The sequence below is a fragment of the Salmo salar genome, chromosome 20 (assembly GCF_965601325.2).
Source record: "Salmo salar chromosome 20, fSalSal1, whole genome shotgun sequence".
NCBI classification, from domain to species: Eukaryota; Metazoa; Chordata; class Actinopteri; order Salmoniformes; family Salmonidae; genus Salmo; species Salmo salar.
Genome location: NC_138310.1, coordinates 60,827,688 through 60,847,560, shown reverse-complemented (window position 1 = coordinate 60,847,560; position 19,873 = coordinate 60,827,688). Strand labels below are relative to the sequence as shown.

Sequence of the window (19,873 nt, the reverse complement as noted above, 5' to 3'; positions counted from 1 at the left end):
GGGTATACCAACTAACAAGCATGCAGGATTTGACTGATTATACATTGAGGGGGGGTAAGGATGTCCTTCTGTCAGGATAAAATTCATGAAGGACAAGACCCAGTCAAATCTTATTCGTTTGGGCTTTTTTTGCTTGGCTACATAGTCCAGTTCCTTTCTGAGCATAGTTAACCATCAATCAGACTGTTCCTGGATACTATGATAAAATCACCACCCATAACATCAGTGGAGAGGCTGAAATGAAGGCAGAGGTTTCTACTGACCTGTGACTTGCTGATGACGTGGCTGGCCTCCAGCTGGATAGAGAACTTGACCCCCAGCTCTGAAGAGAAGGATCCCATAGGAGACAATGTGCCTGAGGTCAGCACGATGCTGTGAACACTGTCCGAAAGGTCTGAGAACGCCTGCCATGCGCGCGCACAACCACACACACACACACACACACACACATACAAAGACCACACCCCTTAGGACGTGCAGCGCTCAAAGTAATATAATAATACGCTACTTTTGCATAACAGGTACTTTCCCCCCCATATAAACGTTATACAGTACATCTTCCCTGCTACTCACCACGGCAGGGTTGAGGCACCAGAAACTGAGTGTGTGTACGAGGGTCTTGGTCTTGGCACTGTGGCGTCGGCGGTTGGGCCTGGCGAAGAAGCCCTGAACATCTGGCACGTCTGGAGCAGTGGTCCAGGTGTAGGACTGCTGCAGCGCCACACGGTAGTCCTCTGCAAACCTGACCACGGGAACATGACCAGGACAGAAGTGTTCGTCAGTGATGGAAAAGTGTTTGTATAATGTATTTTGTAGTATGTTGTTGTGTTGCTCTTGTTTTTCCACCCTGACTACAATACACATTTTCCAATTAGGACAATAAAAATATTGAATGATTGTTAAAGACTTGTTCACAGACTGCCTCTGACCTGCTCTTGTCCCTGTAGAGGAAGTCCAGCACCATGAAGAGACTCTTGAGGACAGAGGAGCTGGCTGAGCTGATGGTGGGGACCTCCACTGTGTCCTCTCTCCCGTTCACCAGCCCAACTCGCTCCTCCTTCTCCAACACCGCTGCCAGGTGTTTCTATACCGGGGGAGAGATGAAGGAGGGAGAGAGAAAAGAGAGATGCTGTAGACCTCCTTTCTAAACACACAAACCTTGCAACAAAAAAGAAAAAGGTGGTGAAAGTGACCTAGGTGGTCAACAACATTATCTGACCTGCAGCATGGCAAAAGTGTCAGCAGTGATGCCCATGGTGTGGAAGAGTCCCAGAACCTCCTTGCCGTTCCACACCTTACAAGACATCTCATACTCCCTTTCAGCCAGCACACTGCAGCTCTCCTGCATCCAGCTACACCACAGGAGGAAGAGACAGACAGCAAGAGAGAGAGAGAGAGAGAGTGAGTGAGTGTGAGAGGCGGCCATCTTAGAACTAAAGTTTGATATTGAGGGAAGTCTAGTGAAGATATTCTTTAGAAGTATTGATTACATTTAAATGAATGTTTAACCAAGACGGATTGATTAGTAGACCAGTTGTGCTTGTGCTGGCCTAGAAAGAAAAACATGCACCAGGAATAGACAGGTAGAGAAACACTGCTGTAGTTTCAGTAGGGGAGGTGGTGATGAGAGGGAGGTCTTACTTGAGCAGGCTGCAGCAGAAGACCCAGAGGGGTTAGGGTCTACCTAACTCCAGGAGGTTAGGGTCTATTTACTTGAGCAGGCTGCAGCAGAAGACCCAGAGGGTTTAGGGTCTACCTAGAGGGGTTAGGGTCTACCTAACTCCAGGAGGTTAGGGTCTATTTACTTGAGCAGGCTGCAGCAGAAGACCCAGAGGGGTTAGGGTCTACCTAACTCCAGGAGGTTAGGGTCTATTTACTTGAGCAGGCTGCAGCAGAAGACCCAGAGGGTTTAGGGTCTACCTAGAGGGGTTAGGGTCTACCTAACTCCAGCAGGTTAGGGTCTATTTACTTGAGCAGGCTGCAGCAGAAGACCCAGAGGGTTTAGGGTCTACCTAGAGGGGTTAGGGTCTACCTAACTCCAGGAGGTTAGGGTCTATTTACTTGAGCAGGGAGCAGCAGAAGACCCAGAGGGTTTAGGGTCTACCTAGAGGGGTTAGGGTCTACCTAACTCCAGGAGGTTAGGGTCTATTTACTTGAGCAGGCTGCAGCAGAAGACCCAGAGGGTTTAGGGTCTACCTAGAGGGGTTAGGGTCTACCTAGAGGGGTTAGGGTCTACCTAACTCCAGGAGGTTAGGGTCTATTTACTTGAGCAGGGAGCAGCAGAAGGCACGTAGGGGTTCGTGGTTGGAGCGTCTGATGTTATGGGTCACCATGCCGTCCAGCTCCTCCCTGGCAGACAGCAGCTGGGGTTTGTTCAGGGTGTAGCTGGCACTCTCCCTGGCACAGTCCTCTATGTTGTGGGCCTCATCCAGAACCACGATCTGACCCTTCAGGTTGATCTGCATCTGCAGGGGAGGCGAGGGGAAGGGGAGGAGGAGGAGAGGGGAAAATATGACATACAGAGAACGATAGCCTCCCCTCACTACTTTTCTCCTCCAGTAGACATGCAGTGGGTTTGACCAGGTGGTGGTCAAGGAATATGTTCAGCTAAAAGTATAGGAGAACACATCTATACTTTAATGTGTGAAACCACCTTTCTTCTGGCCTACATCCTCATCCCTCACTCCTCTTACTCCAACAACAATTCCCTCCATCCCTCGTCCCACCCTCCTCACCCCAGCCCCAGACTCACGCTCTCCCTGATGAGGGGGTCCAGTAGGTAGTTGTAGGGACAGAAGACGATACAGGCTTCCTGCATGAGGTCCCTGGCAGCGTAGTAGGAGCAGGCCCTCAGCCGGCCCCCCAGCCGAACCAGGTCCTCTATGTCCCAGGCCTGGTGGAGACCATGGACCCACTGCAGAGTGTTCTGGTCCTGCATCTTGTGCACGCCGTTTTTGAAGCGGCACGACACGCCCTGCGTGTGGTAGGAAAAAGAGAGAGGAGGAGGGGTTGTTTCATCCTTGACAATACACACATATTTACTTCAGCACACTGGTGACCTTGAGGACCTCTCAGAACCGACACGTTGGTCAATAGACCTTCATCATGGTTTACACACATAGTACATGAGTCTGTTGGTTGGAATTTACCACCGGCCCAAACAATATTGTAACAACTTCCCTGAGATATTGGTAATGCCAGAAGAGTTGCTGTTGGTCTCAGCCTATATTGAGTGTGTGTATATGTCCGAAGGCCCATTACCTGAACATCAGAGATGCCACAATCAGCCAGCTCCCCAGTGACACACACACACACGTGATGACTATACTCCGTTACCGACAAAGGCATGGAAAAGCAGCTATCAAAGCCCTCACTTTCTTCCAGACATCAAGGATAAACTTCAGCACTTAAAACAGTTTTGTTTCAAACGGTTCAGTCTGTGTGTGTTTGTGCGTGGCGAAGGTGAAAGGATTAGCATCCACTCATGTAATTCTTATATTGGGGCAATGGCAGCTTAGGGGTGTGATTTGACTTCATGACTCCACAAAAAGAGAAAGCACAACAGAGTCTTAACCCAATTGAGCTCAGTCAAAGCCAGGTGGGGTGTATAGTGTTGTAACAAGAGACTGGCTTTAGACAGGGCCTAGGGGACTGGAGAGTGGAGGGGGTGGAGGGATAAACAGGGCTGGTAGAAGTAGGATGAGTGCAATGGAGCTGTGGTCATTCTATCCTCTGGGGTTGTCGCGGGGACACCCATTCTCTGTAACAGATCAGGATGTGACACCGTCACCGTGTCGACTGTAGACTGAGGCAGACAGAACAGGTAGACACCTCTGGTGACAGCGCAATAGGGTCTTATTATACGATCAGTCTCACATTTGTGTGTGTGTGTGTGTGTGTGTGTGTGTGTGTGTGTGTGTGTGTGTGTGTGTGTGTGTGTGTGTGTGTGTGTGTGTGTGTGTGTGTGTGTGTGTAATAGGTGCTCATTACACTAGCCACCTCACCTTGAGGAGAACAGGAGTTAGGACCGTAACACTGACTATAAAGAGTCTCCCATCAGACACAAAACCTGTCTGAAGCCTCCTCACACATCGTCCTGCTAGAGAGACTGTCTGACCGATTGAGGATATTATGTAATTGCCACCCGGGGCGACGGTGACGGGGGTTGTCTGCCTGTCCTTTAACTGTGGGGTTGGTTACGAAGCCTTTCTTTCTAGAGCTCAGAGGCGGCTCGAATTCACTCCCTTTAAGTGTCTGTCACTGGGATTAGAAACACCACTCAAACTCAGGATTGGAGGTGTGTGTGTTTCCATTTCTGAGGAGGAATTGGTTTTCACATTTGGATTGGGGTAAATCTCCATCAAAAGAATCCAATTCAGGCCAACCACCTCCATTGAGAGGTAACAGGGCAACACTAATGTAGCCTATCTAGGAGCTGAGCTGGTCGAAGCCATAGGGTGGAGCAGGCCAAGAGGCCTTGACCTCGGCTCTACACAACAAGACCCTATTGGTGACACTAAGGAGGACACCATGTTAATACAAAGAATGGCGGTAGGTGAGCCAGCGGTTAGGGAAGCGGGCCAGCAATTGAACAGTCGTCAGTTAAAATTCCAGGTTTGATTAACAAAAAAAAAGTGTGTATAGGGTTGCAAAGCTAACTGTAGTTTACCAAAATTACCGGAATCTTCAGTAATTAAGAGTAAATCTTAAATCACTTGATTCACTTCAAAAAATGTATTCATACATAGTATTCATTTTTTATATCTGTGTCTATATTGTCCATGAGTTTCTGGCAGATAGACCAGACCATACGGTTCAAGAGAAAATAGCCTAATTAATTTAAAAAGCATCAACAATGGCATTATTTTCAATTAACTCTGCAACTTTTCCAACTATTGTCTATTTTCACAACTGCCACCAGTTTGATGGCGAAATATTAACAAATACATACTGACATATTCAAATACATAAGTGTGTAAAAAAAATATATAAAGGATATCATGCTAAAACCCTCATATGAAACACCAATGATATTCACTACGTTGATGGTTTATATGTAGGAAAATGTTTTACAGATTTGTCATTCTATTTTGTATTTGAAAATAATATTTAATTATTTCTAATGTTTAATATGTGATAAGGACACACAGAGGGGCAGAGATAATTACAGACACCTCTACAAATCTGAAGCACCAAAAAGGACCCCCAGATGTCTTGTGATAGATTACATAAAATCCTTGAAAGATACCAATTTTCTAGAAGTTTACTGGTAAACTTAGAAAAGTTTCTAGAAATATACTCTCCCTTTGCAACCCTGTGTGTGTTTATTAGGTCTAAGTATGTGTAGGTCTGTATGTGCTGTGTGTCTATACTCTACTCACATTCTTGGCTTCCAGCAGTTCCTTGCAGCGTTCGTTGCGGTTGGAATGAGGCACCACCTCTGGGTGAACACAGGTGTGGTCCCTACTGGACAGGATGGTCATGGGGGCGGAGGAGTAGAGCGTACGCTTCATCTCGTGGGCGATCTGAGTGATCTGTTTGTGAGTGCGCGTGCCAAAGAAGATCTTGGGGACTTGTTTCTTCTTGCCCTCTTTGTCCTTCTCCTTGCCCTCTTTGTCCTTCTCCTTTGAAGACTTCCCCGCGGCACCATTCTGGCCGCCTTTGGACGAGGCACAGGGACAGAGAGAGCAGGACACCACGGGGGACTGGTGGACACATGGAGGAAGAGATGGGGGGAGAAAGAAGATAAAAGAACAAGATATCAACAGAGTTCTCTTCAATCTCTTCAATTTTACATTGCTCACTATAAAAAAGGTAATGACCAATACCAGACAACCGGTGAATTCTATATGCTCTAGTAGTTAACATATAGGAAAGTAAAGCAAGAATGTGTATCCACATAATACTGCCTGTCAGCCATGGTTAGATGACATTCTCTGACTACTGAAAGCTGATAGGTGGCCATTGTTGGGGATGTGAAAGTGTAGCTGCTTTTTAATTGGCTGTCAGTAAACACAATGGATGTGTGGTGTCCCTTTCTCTTGACAGACAGGTGAAGCGTAGCCGACAGCACTGCTGAAACCAATACCAGTCAGGTGGTGAGCTCTTTTAAGTGGGACACGCCAACCCTTTCAATAACACTAACATAAACCTTAAGATTAGTAACTGCATAAGTCCTGCTTTTAAAATAATAAGAAATCCCTCACTCTCTTTCCATCTTTTACAATCTGGCACCAACCGGTTTATATCCCTCACCGTATAAAGGAAAGCTCAGGGTGTGTGTTACACCTCTCTGCCAGCAGATCAAGCTAGCTGATCTAGAGGGGCCAGGCGGTTCAGGTAACCCTCCTTAACGCTCCTTCTCAAACCATTCAATATTACAATGTGTGTTAGGGGACCCTAACTGAGCTCAGCCACTTTTCCCTTGATTGAACAGGTATTCACTCACTCTCAGCATCACACATGGAGCAACAGGCAGCGGCGGTGGGTGGAATTGTCCAGTGTTGAATGAATGAGCCGCTGTGTGTCTGTTGCAGAGGGCAGCCAACACCATCAGGCCCCGTTAGTTAGTTATCTACATTCCATTCCAGGGGGGTGTCTGCTCGCTCCTATGAGCCCAGCGAAGCCCCAAACCGTGTCGGTCTGCGCCTCGGAAGGGGACAGGCATGTAAAGGGATACCCTTGTCAGCAGTTTCCTGCTGCTGCCTCTTGACAAGGGTCTCTTTTCAGCAGTGACCCCCCTCCCCCCATCCTCCCACCTGTCGATGAATAAGTAATTATTTGCCATGATCTCGCCGTAGGAGGAGGGACATGCAGAGGGGCCTATTTAACGTGGCAGCAGCAGCAGGTAAGGTGATCAGGCTGTTGCCCAGGCGAGTAGCGGAGCCGCAAAGCCGACTAGTCTGTTCCAATGATCTGGCCCTGCTGTAACCTGATCCTACTAGGGGACCCTAGGGGCCCCTCTGTTTATTCATCATGTCAGCTCAGGGTTCTTTATCCCCTTAACTCACAGAAGCTGCCTCCCAAATGGCACCCTATTGCCTTGCTTGTGGCTTCTCCCTACAGTGTTCTTAAGAAAACCCCTCAAAGATATCCCTTGGTATGTTTCAAACAGTACTAGCGTCATCCTTATTGTCAGGGCAGCGACAGTCAAAACCATGCCCTGGATGTGGTGGTGGTGTGGTTCTCAGTCACTCAGTATACTTTTGGCCACGTAGACCTAGCCGATTCCAGCCCTGTGTGCCTTTGAGTTTCAGCATTGCACAGCTGACACCTGAGAGACAGGAATCTCACACTCCGGGGGGCCAGGTGATGGTGGTGGGGGGTTGGCGGGGACAGGCTGGCTCTCTGGCGCCGCTCGCTGGATGCCAATTTGCTCCTCAGTCCTCAGCCTTCAAGGTTCGGAATGCATTCCAGTGGGAGGTGGGGTGCACAGAAAAACACACACACAGGGGGTGGGCTGGCTAAGTCTCAAAAAGATGACTGCAGTGCCATCCTGATCAAATACCTTAGGAGACATGACACAAACTAGCCATCACCCCTCTGCTCTGGAGTGAATCCCAAATGGCACGCTATTCCCTATATAGCGCATTACTTTTGAACAGGGCTCATTGGGCTCTAGTCAAAAGTAGTGGACTATGTATGGAATAGGGCCCCATTTGGGATGCACCCTGGTCTGCAACTGGCACAGGTGTGATGTTGTGGGGCCTGCCGAATGGCCACCCAGCCCTCCCTCCTCAGAAAGCATGCGTTTATCCCTTTAGGTCCCAGGGCTCAGTAACCAGCAGGTGAACCCCATTCAATATTTATCCCTGGCTTTCACAGATCAGCGGCGAGGCAAACCCTCTTAATTAAAAGTGGAGCTCTAGCCCATCAAAGAGCCCCATTCATGACTTCAGTCAGCAGTTCACAGCAGAGAGGAGCCGTTCAGTTATCAGCTGGGGAACGCAAGATAAACAGTGGGAGGGAACTTTCTCCTCCTTCCACCTCCTCTTCATTTCTCCCCCCCCCCCCTTCCTGCCTTATGCAGCCTAAACACAACCTATATTACATGACACATTCACTTGGCACACAAGAAATGTGAGAACAATGCCAAATGGAGCACAGCCACAAATTAAATAGGCTATGCTGCCACCCAGTGGACACAATGTAGTACTTGGGTAGCGGTACCAAATTGTGTAGCTGTACAACACTAAAATATTTATCTTCATGGATTCTAAGGTTGGCATTAAAGTGGTAGTCAGTTGAGCTGATCCTAGATCAGCATTAAAAAGCAACATATCCTTAGTTAAAAATAGATGTACTCACACAATAGTGTGCCTCAGGGGGCAGGTCCATCAGTTAGGGCTGGGCGATATGGCCAAAATAATTATCATAACACAATATTTTCCTCATTTTTACAGTATGGCGATATGTGACTATATTTTATGTTTTTGAATAATAAAACAGTTCTAAATATGTTTTATGAGTAGTGCATGAGCCTATGATGGAAACAAATGAATTCTAAGTGATTTGAATGGACTTTCTACATTCTGATGGTTTTATACTCAACCAAACTAAATCAAATCAAAGTTTATTGGTCACGTACACAGTTTAGCAGATGTCATAGCGGGTGCAGCGAAATGTTTATGTTACTAGCTCCTAACAACGCAGTAAAATGTTAAACAATACAAAATAAAATAAAAATAGGAAATCAAGAAATGTCAGAACTAGGTCACATCTGCCTGTGAAAGTAGTCCAATTTGTAGAACTTTTCATTAAATGTAGCACTTAATCAAAATATCTTTGTAGACGGTAAAAATCCATATCGGTATGTGGATCTGTACCGGTATACAGAATATATTTCCTAGCCCTACCATCAGTTGAAATGATCCTAGATCAGCATTAAAAAGCAACATATCCTTAGTTATGAATAGAAGTACTCACACAGTAGTGTGCCTCAGGGGGAAGGGCCATCAATTTAGATCAGCACTTATAGGCAACTGGCAACATATCCTTAGTTAAGATACAGTAGATGTACTCACACAGCAGTTTCTATCAAGGGGCAGGTCTATAGTCTGTGCCTGGGTACTCAGCTCCACAGTCCAGGTCTGTGCTCCAGGCACTGGCCTCTCTCCTTCTGGCTCATCATCTATAAACACCACTCCCTGCTCCAAGCACCTCCTCTTACGACCCTGAGGGAAACAGAGAGTAAGGGTTTATGTTATTATTGACTGAATTTTATCATTGTCCTATAAAAAACATAAAACACTAAGGGTGTGTCATTATCAGCACAGGACTACATAGATTATAAGATCTTTATATCTTGTTCAAGTAGTTCCTGAGATGTCAAATACTTCTTTAGGCATTCAAGGCAGCAAAGAACTGAAAATCCGCAGACATGCAGATTTTGTATACCCTGGAACTTGAAACAGGGACAAATCATAATGATTAAACGTATTGTTAATATGGCTACCCATAAAAATACATACAATTCTATAAGGTGTCCTACCTTCTGCTCCATAGCAGGGGTGCGGATGCGTTTCCTATCAGGCTGGAAGTCATCATCCTCGGAGGTGAGGGAGGTCTGGATCTTGTCAGACAGACGAGAGGCTAGAGACTTGGGCTTGTACTCTTCTGGTGGAGGGGGCACTGAACAGACTGAGACAAAGGTATCAACATTTGTAGTGAATTGAAAAATGTACAAACTGAGCTGAGCTAGGGGATTGGGAGTGTGACTTACACTGCAGTACAGATGGTTTCTCTCAATCCATTCCTGAGAGGATACCAACGGGGTGCACATTTCTGTTCGAACTCAGCGCGAATACACTGTATTCAACTAATAAAATAATCACCAAGCCCTGCATTTGTTGAATCATACGTTTTATTAGTGCTGGGTTAGAATGGAAATATTCACCAGCTGGGCATCCCCCAGTCACACTGACTAGAGGTCGACCGATTATGATTTTTCAACAACAACAAAAAGCCGATACCGATTAATTGGCCGATTTTTATAGTTGAATACAGTGTATGCGCGCTGAGTTCGAACAGAAATGTGCACCCCGTTGGTATATTTGTAATAATGACAATTACAACAATACTGAATGAACACTTATTTTAACTTAATATAATACATCAATAAAATCTATTTAGTCTCAAATAAATAATGAAACATGTTCAATTTGGTTTAAATAATGCAAAAACAAAGTGTTGGAGAAGAAAGTAAAAGTGCAATATGTGCCATGTAAAAAAGCTAACGTTTAAGTTCCTTGCTCAGAACATATGAAAGCTGGTGGTTCCTTTTAACATGAGTCTTCAATATTCCCAGGTAAGAAGTTTTACGTTGTAGTTATTATATAACTATTTCTCTTAATACCAGTTGTATTTCATATACCTTTGACTATTGGATGTTCTAATAGGTACTTTAGTATTGCCAGCCTAATCCTGGGAGTTGATAGGCTTGAAGTCATAGACAGTGCAATGCTTGAAGCACAGCGAAGAGCTGCTGGCAAATGCAGGAAAGTGCTGTTTGAATGAATGCTTACGAGCCTGCTGCTGCCTACCACCGCTCAGTCAGACTGCTCTATCAAATCATAGACTTAATTATAATATAATAACACACAAAAATACAAGCCTTAGGTCATTAATATGGTCAAATCCGGAAACTATCATTTCGAAAACAAAACGTTTATTCTTTCAGTGAAATATGGAACCATTCCGTATTTTATCTAACGGGTGGCATCCCTAAGTCTAAATATTGCTGTTACATTGCACAACCTTCAATGTTATGTCATAATTATGTACAATTCTGGCAAATTAATTACGGTCTTTGTTAGGAAGAAATGGTCTTCACACAGTTCGCAATGAGCCAGGTGACCCAAACTGCTGCATATACCCTGACTCTGCTTGCACTGAACGCAAGAGAAGTGACACAATTTCCCTAGTTAAAAGAAATTTATGTTAGCAGGCAATATTAAATAAATATGCAGGTTTAAAAATATATACTTGTGTACTGATTTTAAGAAAGGCATTGATGTTTATGGTTAGGTACACATTGGTGCAACGACAGTGCTTTTTTCGCGAATGCGCTTCTTAAATCACCCGTTTGGCAAAGTAGGCTGTGATTCAATGATAAATTAACAGGCACCGTATCGATTATATGCAACGCAGGACAAGCTAGATAAACTAGTAATATCATTAACCATGTGGAGTTAACTAGTGATTATGTTAAGTGATAGTTTTTTTATAAGATAAGTTTAATGCTAGCTAGCAACTTACCTTGGCTCCTTGCTGCACTTGCAGGTAGTCAGCCTGCCATGCAGTCTCCTCGTGGAGTGCAATATAATCGGTGTCCAAAAATGCAGATTACCGATTATTATGAAAACTTGAAATCGGCCCTAATTAAATCGGCCATTCCGATTAATCGGTCGACCTCTAACACTGACCAACATAGTGGATGGCTAAGTGGTTAGGAATCTCACTATTCCCATTTCTCAACTAAGATTACCTGGGTCTGTGGGTGAAGATGAGCGCTGTGCCACCACTACCTCCGGTGAGCCTGTGAGGTCCACCACCACAGTGGCTAGTGCTTTGGGCCTGTTGTCTGGGACAATGGCGGGTTTGCTATGACAGGCACACTGACAGGGGATTGTGACAGCTTGCTTCTTACCCTCTGTAGGACTGCTGCCGTCCTGTTCAAGCTTACCTGGACACACACAGGACATACATACTGGAATCATCATCACAGTTAACCTCAGAGACTATGATTTCTAGTATGCAGCTGCAGAATATGCTACACTTGAATATACACTACACACAGTAACACTTTATGTGGACCAGAAATGGAAAATAAAAGCATTGCTTGTTTTTTTATTTCACCTTTATTTAACCAGGTAGGCTAGTTGAGAACAAGTTCTAATTTGCAACTGCGACCTGGCCAAGATAAAGCAAAGCAGTTCGACACATACAACACAGAGTTACACATGGAATAAACAAACATACAATCAATAATACAGTAGGAAAATCTATATACAGCGTGTGCAAATGAGGTAGGATAAGAGAGGTAAGGCAATAAATAGGCCATGGTGGCAAAGTAATTACAATATAGCAAATATATACTGGAATGGTAGGATGTGCAGAGGATGAATGTGCAAGTTGAGATACTGGGGTGCAAAGGAGCAAGATAAATAAATAAATACAGTATGGGGATGAGGTAGATTGGATGGGCTATTTACAGATGAGCTATGTACAGGTGCAGTGATCTGTGAGCTGCTCTGACAGCTGGTGCTTAAAGCTAGTGAGGGAGGTAAGAGTCTCCAGCTTCAGAGATTTTTTGCAGTTCGTTCCAGTCATTGGCAGCAGAGAACTGGAAGGAGAGACGGCCAAAGCAATAATTGGCTTTGGAGGTGACCAGTGCGATATACCTGCTAGAGCACGTGCTATGGGTGGGTGCTGCTATGGTGACCAGTGAGCCGAGATAAGGCGGGCTTTACCTAGCAGAGACTTGTAGATGACCTGGAGCCAGTGGGTTTGGCGACGAGTATGAACCGAAGGCCAGCCAACGAGAGCATACAGGTTGCAGTGGTTGATAGTATATGGGGCTTTGGTGACAAAACGGATGGCACTGTGATAGACTGCATTCAATTTGTTGAGTACTTTGTAAATGACATCGCCGAAGTCGAGGATCGGTAGGATGGTCAGTTTTACGAGGGTAAGTTTGGCAGCATGAGGGAAGGATGCTTTGTTGTGAAATAGGTAGCCGATTCTAGATTTAATTTTGGATTGGAGATGTTTAATGTGAGTCTGGAAGGAGAGTTTACAGTCTAACCAGACACCTAGGTATTTGTAGTTGTCCACATATTCTAAGTCAGAACCGTCCAGAGTAGTGATGCTGGACAGGTGGGCAGCGATCGGTTGAAGAGCATGCATTTAGTTTTACTTGGATTTAGGAGCAGTTGGAGGCCACGGAAGGAGAGTTATGGCATTGAAGCTCATCTGGAGGTTAGTTAACACAGTGTCCAACGAAGGGCCAGAGGTATACAGAATGGTGTCGTCTGCGTCGAGGTGGATCAAAGAATCACTAGCAGCGAGAGTGACATCATTGATGTATACAGAGAAGAGAGTCGGCCCGAGAATTGAACCCTGTGGCACCACCATAGAGACTGCCAGAGGTCCGGACAACAGAATGCAAATAAGCCTAGAATCATAACTCATAAGAAGTTGTCTAAACAGCACCCTTACCATATTGTGCCTGCTGCCAGGCCAGGGCAGAGCAGAGCAGGGCTAGGCTCTTGCCACTCCCTGTAGGGCTCTCCAATAGACAGTGCTGCCCATGATTCAGCCCTCGCACTATCTGGGGAGACAATCACACACAACAACACAGGTTAGTCAGTCACACACTCAATAACAGAGTAGGCTAACTTTATACAGTATTTATGGGATATGGGATGAATCTCAAACGTTTTTCCGCTCCTCAGATCTTATCCTCCAGTCTCCTTGCTTCCCTCTGACCTTTTAAGGAGAAGGCAAGGAGAGAGGACGAGGAATCAAGGAAAGACTTTTGAAAATCCCCCATGGTTAAAAGTGTGTGATGCTTACACACTTACAGAGTTCATCATGGCCAGCTGCGAGGGGTAGGCTTTGCAAGGGAACTGTATCTTCACCCCTCCTATGGTGTACTCCACTGGGGGAGCAGCCATGGTGACTGCCTTGTCCAACTGGTATACTATCTGAAAAAAAAAATCAAAACGAGCTTGAAGCCAGTAACGTTACATGTTGCTGCAACTGACAATGTCATTCACATCAATTGGTCACATCCCCCTCACAATATGGCTCTGACTAGTTAACTAGCTAGATCTAGTTATTTGCGAAATAGAAGTCTCTGCATCTAACTACGGTAGCTTATCGAGCTAGCAAGAAATGTGTCCTAACTCACACAGCAAAACTAACATCAAGCGCTAAAATGTGACGTTTGCTACTGGAAACAGACTGTTTGCTTCTTAATTAAGGTAAGCTTAAGCTAACTAACCGCTTTCACTTTTATCTGTGTGATTTGAAGTACCAGGTAACAGTTAGCTAGCTGTCCTTGCTAGCTTGTATAGCCTCCAACTACCACAACTTTCAGCAAGCATAAACGAACTAGCTATTTACAATATCAATGAAATTAATGTATGAATGGTGTTAATTTACCTTTGCAGCTACAAATTTGATATACACGGCTTGTTAGCTAACTGTAAACATACCTGACTAGCTAGCTAGAAGTTCCCGCCGTGGAAGCAAGTCCCACAAACCAATCAGATTGGATAAAACATATTCGTCACGAAAAATGAGAGGTGACAGTAGCCAATTACCACAGAGCATTTGCTGGGCTTGCCGAGTGTTAGCAAAATATGAATAACCAATGTATAGTTGTCTACATTACAACAGTTATTTTTATAACATTATACATTACCATGCTAAATGTTTTATTTTTATTTTTATGAAATGTGTTTTTTTATGGAGGACCAAACCTGCCATCATTATAAATAAATAAATAAATAAATAAATAAATGCACATATAAATGGATGAATGAATGCACACATAGATACATCATTATTTAAATAATGAATCCCACTTTCATTCATTTATATTATTTCTTCATTTATTTATGTATTTCTTCCTCCATATGATAATAAACAAAAACATATTGGTGGTATCTAACACACCATAAGTTAATGTCACTGCGCAGTGCTCTGTTGCATTTGCCTGGGGTTCGTTCAGTACGTCAGAACGGTGTTAAACATTTAATGAAACAGAAACGGTACTGTACTGAACGACCAGTTGAACAACGGCGTGATTATGGTGGCCCAGACGGCAATCGTCTATAGTGTACTGCACCAGGACTCTCTCTGTTATCACTTAAACTCTGGCGAAGTCATCAGGCAACTTCATCCAAATTGTTAAGAACTAACGGGTTCACTTCTGTGTCTGTTGTACCAGCTAGCTACCCAAGTTGTTGATGCATGCCGCTGTAAACGGGGTCAGTGTGCTAGCTTAGCATACACCGGTGTCTTCCTGAACTTGCCACTGACTGGACTTGAACCAGGGCCTGCTTGACAATGTGCTAACCGATTGCGCTATGCAAAAGGTACCAATTGGCTAGCTTTAGACACGAGCTGTACACTGGGTGTACAAAACATTAGGAAAACCTGCTCTTTATATGACAGACTGACCAGGTGAATCCAGGTGAGCGCTATAATCCCTTATTGATGTCACCTGTTAAATCCACTTCAATCAGTGTAGATGAAGGGGAGGAGACAGGTTAAAGAAGGATTTTTAAGCCTTGAGACATGGATTGTGTATGTGTGCCATTCAGAGGGTGAATGGGCGAGAGAAAATATTGAAGTGCCTTTGAACGGGGTATGGTAGTAGGTGCCAGGCGCACCGGTTTGAGTGCCTCAAGAACTGCAACGCTACTGGGGTTTTCACTCTCAACAGTTTCCAGCCAACTTGACACAACTGTGGGAAGCACTGGCTTCAACGTGGGCCAGCATCCCTGTGGAACACTTTCGACACCTTGTAGTCCATGCCCCGACAATTGAGGTTGTTCTGAGGGATAAAGGGGGTGCAACTCAATATTAGGAAGGTGTTCCTAATGTTTTGTACACTCAGTGTATGTGGCAGGGACTCCAGACAATCACAGGCTATAAAGGGAAAGGCAGTCACGTCGTGGACACCGACGCCTCGCTCCCAGACATGCTACAACTTCTTTGCCCGCTTCGAGGAAAACACAGCGGGCCACTATGCGGGCCACCGCTGCTCACGAGGACTGTACCCTCACAAGGCTTCCGGCCCAGACTGCACCCCAAGCCGCGTAATCAGAGCATGTGCAGACCAGCTGACTAGATTGTTTACGAACATGGGAAATCTCTCCCTATCCCAGTCTGCTGTCCCCACTTGCTTTAAGATGTCCACAATTGTTCCTGTACCCAAGAAAGCGAAGATAATTGAACCAAATGACTATCGACCTGTAGCACTCGCTTCTGTCATCATGAAGTGCTTTGAGAGGGTTGTTAAGGTTCATACAGTATCACCTCCACCTTATCCGACACCCTTGATGCACTGTAATTTGCATACCGCCCCAACAGATCCACGGATGATGTCATCACACTGCCCTATCCCATCTGGAAAAGAGCAATACCTATGTAAGAATGCTGTTCATCACTAAGCTCGGGGCCCAGGGTCTGAACCCCGGCCTGTGCAACTGGGTCCTGTACTTCCTGGCGGGCTGACCCTGGGTGGTGAAGTTAGGCAACAACATCTCCACCACGCTGATTCTCAACACATGGGCCCTAACGGGTGTGGCTGAAATAGCCAAATCATGGGCATTAATATGGAGTTGGTCCCCCCTTTGCTGCTATAACAGCCTCCACTCTTCTGGGAAGGCAGTTCCACTAGATGTTGAAAGATTGCTGGGGGGACTTGCTTCCGTTCAGACATGAGCATTAGTGAAGTTGGGGCACTGATGTTGGGCGATTAGTCGTGGCTCACAGTCTGCGTTCCAATTCATCCCAAAGGTGTTCAATGGAGTTGAGGTCAAAGCTCTGTGCAGGCCTGTCAAGTTCTTCCACACCGATCTCGACAAAGCATTTCTGTATGGATCTTGCTTTGTGCATTGGGCCATTGTCATGCGGAAACAGGAAAGGGCCTCCCCCAAACTTTCACCACAAAGTTGGAAGCACAGAATCATCAGAATGTCATTGTATGCTGTAGCATTAAGATTTCCCTTCACTGGAACTAAGCCCGAACCATGAAAAACAGCCCCAGACCATTTTAACTCCTCCACCAAACTTTACAGTTGGCACTATGCATCGGGGCAGGTAACGTTCCTGGCATCCGCCAAACCTAGATTCGTCCGTCGGACTGCCAAATGACGAAGCATGATTCATCACTCCAGAGAATGCGTTTCCACTGCTCCAAAGTCCAATATAGGCAAGCTTTACATCACTCCAGCCGACGCTTGGCATTGTGCATGGGGATCTTAGGCTTGTGTGCGGCTGCTCGGCCATGGAAACCCATTTCATGAAGCTCCCGACAAACAGTTCTTGTTGCTTCCAGAGGCAGTTTAGAACTCGGTAGTGAGTGTTGCAACCGAGGACAGACAATTTTTACACGCTTCAGCACTGGGCGTTTTTTTTTACATTTTAGTCATTTAGCAGACACTCTTATCCAGAGCGACTTACAGTAGTGAGTGCATACATTTCATTTTTTTCCCGTACTGGTCCCCCGTGGGAATCGAACCCACAACCCTCACGTTGCAAACACCATGCTCTACCAACTGAGCCACACGGGACTGTGAGCTTATGTGGCCTACCACTTCGCGGCTGAGCCGTTGTTGCTCCTAGACGTTTCCACTTCACAATAAAAGCACTTACAGTTGACCGAGGCAGATCTAGCAGGGCAGAAATTTGACGAACAGGCTTGTTGGAAAGGTGGCATCCTATGACTGAAAGTCACTGAGCTCTTCAGTACGGGCCATGCTCCTGCCAATGCTTGTCTATGGAGATTGCATGGCTGTGTGCTGATATAGCTGAATGCACTAATTTAAAGGGGTGTCCACATACTTTTAGCTGTGTATGTGTGTATAATAAATATATAATATACTGTATGTGTGTATACACAGTATCAGTCAACAGTTTGGACCCACCTACTCATTCAAGGGTTTTATTTTTACTATTCTCTACATTGTAGAATAATAATGAAGACATAAACTATGAAATAACACATATGGAATCATGTAGTAACCAAAAATGTGTTAAACAAATCAAAATATATTCTATATTTGAGATTCTTCAAAGTAGCCACCCTTTGTCTTGATGACAGCTTTGCACACTCTTGGCATTCTCTCAACCAGCTTCATGAGTTAGTCACCTGGAATGTATTTCAATTAACTGGTGTGCCTTGTTAAAAGTTAATTTGTGGAATTTCTCACCTTAATGTGTTTGAGACAATCAGTTGTGTATACAGAAGATAGCCCTATTTGGTAAAAGACCAAGTCCATATTATGGCAAGAACAGCTCAAATAAGCAAAGAGAAATGACCATAATTTCTTTAAAACATGAAGGTCAGTCAATGTGGAAAATTTCAAGAACTTTGAAAGTTTCTTCAAATGCAGTTGCAAAAACAATCAAGCACTATAATCTCATGAGGACCGCCACAGGAAAGGAAGACCAAGAGTTACCTCTGCTGCAGAGGATAAGTTCATTAGAGTTACCAGCCTCAGATATTGCAGCCCAAATAAATGCTTAAGTAACAGACACATCTTAACGTCAACTGTGTTTTAATTTTTTAATTAAAAAATATATTTTTCTATGGTCGAATTGCTGCAAATAAACTACTGCTAAAGGACACCAATAAGAAGAAGAGACTTGCTTGAGACAAGAAACACGAGCAATGGACATTAGACCGTAAAATCTGTCCTTTAGTCGGATGAGTCCAAATTTGAGATTTTTGGTTCCAACCACTGTGGCTTTGTGAGACGCAGAGTAAGTGAACGGATGATCTCTGCACGTGTGGTTCCCACCGTGAAGCATGGAGGAATTGTGATTGCGTGGGGATGCTTTGATGGTGACACTGTCTGTGATTTATTTAGAATTCAAGGCACACTTAATCAGCATGGCTACCACAGCATTCTGCAGCGATACGCCATCCCATCTGGTTTGCGCTTAGTGGGACTGTCATTTGTTTTTCAACAGGACAATGATCCAACACACCTCCAGGCTGTGTAAGGGCATTTGACCAAGAAGGAGAGTGATGGAGTGCTGCATCAGATGACCTGGCCTCCACAATCACCCGACCTCAACCCAATTGAGATGGTTTGGGATGAGTTGGACCGCAGAGAGAAGGAAAATCAGCCAACAAGTGCTCAGCATATGTGGGAACTCCTTCAAGACTTTTGGAAAGCATTCCAGGTGAAGCTGGTTGAGAGAATGCCAAGTGTGCAAAGCTGTCATCAAGGCAAAGGGTGGCTACTTAGATTCTCAAATTTAAAATATATTTTGATTTGCTTAACACACTTTTGATTACTACATGATTCCATATTTGCTATTTCAAAGTTTTGATGTCTTCACTATTATTAAACAATGTAGAAAATAGTAAAAATAAAGAAAAACCCTTGAATGTGTAGGTGGGTCCAACATTTTGACTGGTACTGTATGTGTGCGTTCTGGACCCTGACATTGCTAGTTCTGATATTATTATTATTATTATATTTTTGGGGGATGGTGGGTATTCTTTCTATTGTTAGGTATACTGCACTGTTGGAGCTTGAAACATAAGCCTTTCGCGGCACCTGCGATAACTTCTGCAAAATATGTGTACCGATCAGTACGATTTGATTTGAACTAGCTGTTTCAACAGACATGCTCCTTAGCTCTATCTTACTGCCTGTATTGCATATAGCACACATTATTACATTTCTGAGATAGATAGCTGTCTCACCACAGAACCATATTTGTTCCTATCCGTGGTCCATATTTTTCCCTTAGTGCCTAAAATACAGATTAGTACAAGAAGTCCTTATTCCTAGCGACAGGATGCAAAGCCACAAAACCACACAAGACATTTTGGAAGCCCTTTGTGCATCGCAAATGGCACCCTATTCCCTATATAGTGCACTACAATGGCACCCAAAAGTAGTGCAATATATAGGCAATAGGGTGCCATTTGGGACACATCCCTTGTCTTTGGAATCAGCATGTCTCATTGCTGAGGTCAATGGAAAATATCTGTGGTTTGACATTATATTTAAAGCAGCAGTCTAAAAAACAGCAGTCTAAGACCAGTTGGCTTGGCTCACTTATTCTTTCAACCAAGTTGCTACTACTTCAGACAACATATTTGCAAAATAAGGGCAAA

The 19,873-nt window shown here is 44.6% G+C and overlaps 1 protein-coding gene across 7 annotated transcripts in view; it reads right to left on the bottom strand.

Moving 5' to 3' along the window:
* Window positions 1-14,271, bottom strand: part of brip1 (BRCA1 interacting DNA helicase 1) — a 37,506-nt gene extending 23,235 nt beyond the window's left edge. For 5 of the 7 annotated variants that reach the window (XR_006760988.2, XR_006760989.2, XM_045703727.2 and 2 more), the window contains exons 1-13: window positions 14,167-14,257; window positions 13,584-13,706; window positions 13,219-13,330; window positions 11,486-11,683; window positions 9,491-9,639; window positions 9,024-9,173; window positions 5,382-5,705; window positions 2,753-2,974; window positions 2,266-2,465; window positions 1,220-1,352; window positions 930-1,084; window positions 574-742; window positions 264-404 (exon numbers count right to left, since the gene is read on the bottom strand). Coding sequence is in view for 5 of the 7 variants with exons in the window: in XM_045703727.2 (XP_045559683.2) it covers window positions 264-404; window positions 574-742; window positions 930-1,084; window positions 1,220-1,352; window positions 2,266-2,465; window positions 2,753-2,974; window positions 5,382-5,705; window positions 9,024-9,173; window positions 9,491-9,639; window positions 11,486-11,683; window positions 13,219-13,330; window positions 13,584-13,676 (2,046 nt within the window). In the remaining 2 variants the exon portion in view is untranslated. Of the gene's footprint in view, window positions 1-263; window positions 405-573; window positions 743-929; window positions 1,085-1,219; window positions 1,353-2,265; window positions 2,466-2,752; window positions 2,975-5,381; window positions 5,706-9,023; window positions 9,174-9,490; window positions 9,640-11,485; window positions 11,684-13,218; window positions 13,331-13,583; window positions 13,707-14,166 lie in introns of those variants that run through there. The other 2 variants (XM_045703728.2, XM_045703730.2) reach the window with 2 other exon arrangements.
* Between the last annotated feature and the right edge of the window lie 5,602 nt (window positions 14,272-19,873).